Here is a 4046-nt window from a genome sequence, read left to right as displayed (position 1 = left end):
AAAACTATAAAATTTAACAGAATAATTAAACCTTATATATAATAAATGTTTTTTCGATGGTCGTATTCTATAATTAGTTAACATAGTAGTCACGTTATTGAAATCCAAATTAGAGAATTAAATGAAAGGTTAGTTTATAAATATTGCTTATGTAAAAAAAAAAAATTATCGTAGGATTTTGATTAGACATAATCATACATAAAATATCACGTGTCAATTGACCAAGTGTAGGTTATCTATTGAGCCTCGTCATATAATATGCTACAACTTTCACTAGAAACAGAAACCAACCGGCCAACAAACATAGGGTTGAATTTGGTAGTTAATTCTAGGTATCCAAAAAGATATATTATTGGAAATGACCTTATCTATATGAAATTACTTTTGTTTTGTCAAAAATAGAAATTGATATTCTTTTTTCCCACTGGATTAGATATTTAGAATTAGACTTACAGACAAAAGGGTATTAAAAAGATATTATTGGAAATGACCTTATCTATATGAATTTCTTTTGCTTTGCCAAAAATAGAAATTGATTTTCTTCTTCCTAATGGATTAGATATTTAGAATTAGACTTACAGACAAAATGGCATGTATACGTATGTAAATGAAAAATAAATATAAAAGCTAGAAAATAGTTATTTCTATACATGTTGCTATGATGCAAAGATAATGATGTGACACACAAATCACAAAGGATTTTGATGCTGCTTTTTCTATCTAAAAGAGCACATCCATCATTCACTGCTTGGTAATTAACATAGGTTCATTAATTGATCAAAATTGTGGTGGTAAATGGGAAAGGGAAAAGAGAATGTTAGAAGTCACAAGTCATTAAAAAAAATTATATACCGTGATTTTCTTCTTCTTATCAACCTTACTGTACACGCAAAAATATCCAATAGTTACCGCAACGGTGCATGTATGCATGAAATAATGATATAGTTAAAAGAATAATCATGAGTGGCCAATAATTTTGTTACAAACATGTAAAAAGTAATATCGCAACACATTTACTTTCGGAATGGACTTGCCTAACTCAAACCAAGTTGGCAAGTTTAGACCAAATAGTTTGTCATTAGTATTACCAAATATTTTTTAACATAAAAGTGGTATTGTTTTATAACATTTAATTTCTTGCAATTCCAAACTAAGTTTTGTTTTATTCAGTTCCGTTTTCTTTTTTTGGGAATTCACAACCCGTTTAGGGTATATAAATGCTTACTAGATTGGGTTCAATAATACTAAGCTGAGCCCAACAGAAATCATCGAGTCTTTGACCAGTTAACTGGGCCAATGGTCTTTTTGGCACCAATGCAAGACTCCGGAGTCAAAACAATAATACTCCTACATACCATATAGTTATGTACCCTTAATTAACTGTAGGTTAAATTATACAGTTAGTCCTTACACTTTCAGTGAAATTGCAAATTGGTCTCTATACTTTAAAAGTTTGTAATTTGATTCCTAAAGAAAATTAAAATTTGTAATTTAGTCCTCGCCATTTAAAAAGTGTTGATTTAACAGAATATTCTTAGAATATGCTGAAAATATTCTGTTAAAATAAGGAATATACTAAGAATATTCTATTAAATCAAACACTTTTTGAACGACGGAGACTAAATTATAAATTTTAATTCTCTTTAAAGACCCAATTACAAAATTTTAAAGTGTAGAGACCAACTGTGTAATTTAACCTTAACTAAACTTCGGCCCAAAATTATCCATTTACATATGACGAATCAACTTGACCCCAAAAAAGAATGAAACCTGCTAAAAAACTGCTATGTTTACAATACGGGGCACTCTACTATACAGATTGCGGTTGTATAGAGAGAGAATTAAATTTCTTTTATAGTTATTTTTTATTATTTTATTAATATTCGAAATGTGGGTCCCAGTATTTTTAATTTCTCTTTCATCACATAAAAGGAAAGATCTGTAAACTTACATCTTTACTTTATAATTCACCTTACAATACAAGTTCTTTGAAAATGTGGCTGAGGCTTGTCCTAATGGCAAATACATTTGCCTCCTAAAAGTGCCACATAAGTTCGAATCTCTTTTGGTGAAAAAGAGAGTATTTAGTGTGTGGGTGAGTAGAGTGTGTGTGTTGTATGCACCAAAAAAAAAAATTAATGGTGCATCATGATTCATATATGCAGTATTCTAGGATAGCAGAGATTGATAAATTGCTGAGAAGGACAAACCTTCCATAACATTATAAAATCATAGCAGGGATCAAGTTTCGCATCATATTAAGCAGATTTTTATCAGTGACACACTACTACATGCTGCATTAGAATTTAGAAACAAAAATGAACTTATCATGCATGGTGAAGTGTAAACTTACTCATCAAGGAGAGAATTTTGTTCCATGTTCCAAGGCATAAACAACACCCTAGTATGTAGATAAAACAGAGTAGAACAAAACAATATTATTGAATCACCATTAGGCAACCGATTAATAATGCAGAAATGAACTCAAAAAGTGACCCTAAACTAAATCATCCTGAATACTAACACAATTGAAATAAAGCAAATGAAGAAAGAAAGATATAAGCTTTGCTAACCCCCAAAACTGTACACAGCTTCCTCCTTGCTCCTCTCCCACTACCACCTACACATGATAACAAATTTGCAATACTCCATCCTAAAATAAGAAGCAAACAAAATCACACTAACTTGAAAACAGAACCAAAAAACCAATCACAAGCAAAGTTGAAATTTGAAAAAACATTCCAAACTTGGATTCATTGTGTTCTAGTTAGCCACCAAAGAAGGAGAAAAAGCCACGCTTTGGCTCCTCCTCAACCATGACAGCTTGCATTGTATCTTGCTCCACAAGCCTCCAAGCTGCTTGCTCAAATGCCAACCCTGCCAATGTTGGAGGCTTATTCAGAACCAAAGGGTACCCTCTATTGGTACTCCTTATAACCTCCGAATCCTCCGGAATCGCTCCGAGCAGCGGCAACCCTAGCATTTCTTGTACATCAAGAACAGACATCATGTCCTCACCCTTAATCATATCTGTCCTGACTCTATTCACAATCATCTTTATGTCCCTAATTCCATCACATTCAAGCAAACCAGTAACCCTATCAGCATCTCTAAGGGCAGTTATATCTGGTGTGGTTATCAGAATTGCCTCGTTCGCCGGCGTTATGGCGGTGATGAATCCAGCGTCGATGCCGGCGGGGCAATCAATGAGGATGAAGTCAGGGCAACCTTCTGTGCGCGATTTGAGAGCATCGACGAGCCAAATTAGGGCTTTTCCTCCAAACCCTAGGGGCAATTTTGACCTAGGCTTTGAAATGCAGAGCAATTCAAAGTTGGACCAACGCTTGTCCCTGACGAGAGCCTGGTCGAGCCTGCAATCGCCGTTGAGAACCTCGAGGGCGGTGTAGTTCACGCGATTCTCGAGGCCTAAGAGGAGGTCGAGGTTGCGGAGGCCGACGTCGGCGTCGATGGCGACGACGGAGAAGTCGAGTCTGGCGAGGGAGAGGCCGATGTTGGCGGTGGTTGTGGTCTTACCGACGCCGCCTTTTCCGGAGGTGACGACGACTACGCGGGGGGTTTCGCCGGAGAGCTGGGGTTTGCGGTTCCACTGGAGGAGGGCGGTGGGGGATTTGTGGAATTTTGGGGGTTTTGGTAGGGTTTTGGATTGGGGGAAGAGGAATGTAGGTCGTCGTGGTGGGTGGGTGAAGGTTGAGGTAGACGGAAAAAGTGGTGGTTTGGCGGTGGGGACGCCGGGGAGACGGTGGAGAGAGAGCATCGCCGAGCTGAGAGGGTAGCTCAGTGACAGTGAGTAACCACTGACACAGTGATATCGAAAGCAACAAATAAAAAATGCTTTCTTTTTTAGCTCACAATTTACATTGCTTGCTTCGAAATTGACACATAATTTGTTTTATTTTTTATTTTTTTGAGCTTTGAAGTTTTCTTAATTAGTATAAATAAATCATTTTTCAATTGAAATAATTGTGTGTTTATATTAAATGATTTAATTAAATATATTAAATTATCTAATAAAATTTTAATGATTA

At 35.9% G+C, this 4046-nt stretch overlaps 1 protein-coding gene across 1 annotated transcript; it reads right to left on the bottom strand.

Annotated features, from left to right (window-relative positions):
• Positions 2193–3876, bottom strand: LOC107644880 (putative septum site-determining protein minD homolog, chloroplastic). Its single transcript, XM_021103259.1, has 2 exons — positions 2574–3876; positions 2193–2401 (listed from the first exon to the last, which is right to left on the bottom strand). Exon 1 carries the CDS (start codon positions 3773–3775, stop codon positions 2768–2770), a length of 1008 nt encoding a protein of 335 aa, XP_020958918.1. The 5' UTR covers positions 3776–3876; the 3' UTR covers positions 2193–2401; positions 2574–2767.

Source organism: Arachis ipaensis, chromosome B05, assembly GCF_000816755.2.
Source record: "Arachis ipaensis cultivar K30076 chromosome B05, Araip1.1, whole genome shotgun sequence".
Classification (NCBI taxonomy): domain Eukaryota; kingdom Viridiplantae; phylum Streptophyta; class Magnoliopsida; order Fabales; family Fabaceae; genus Arachis; species Arachis ipaensis.
This window is presented reverse-complemented; position numbering and strand designations above follow the sequence as displayed.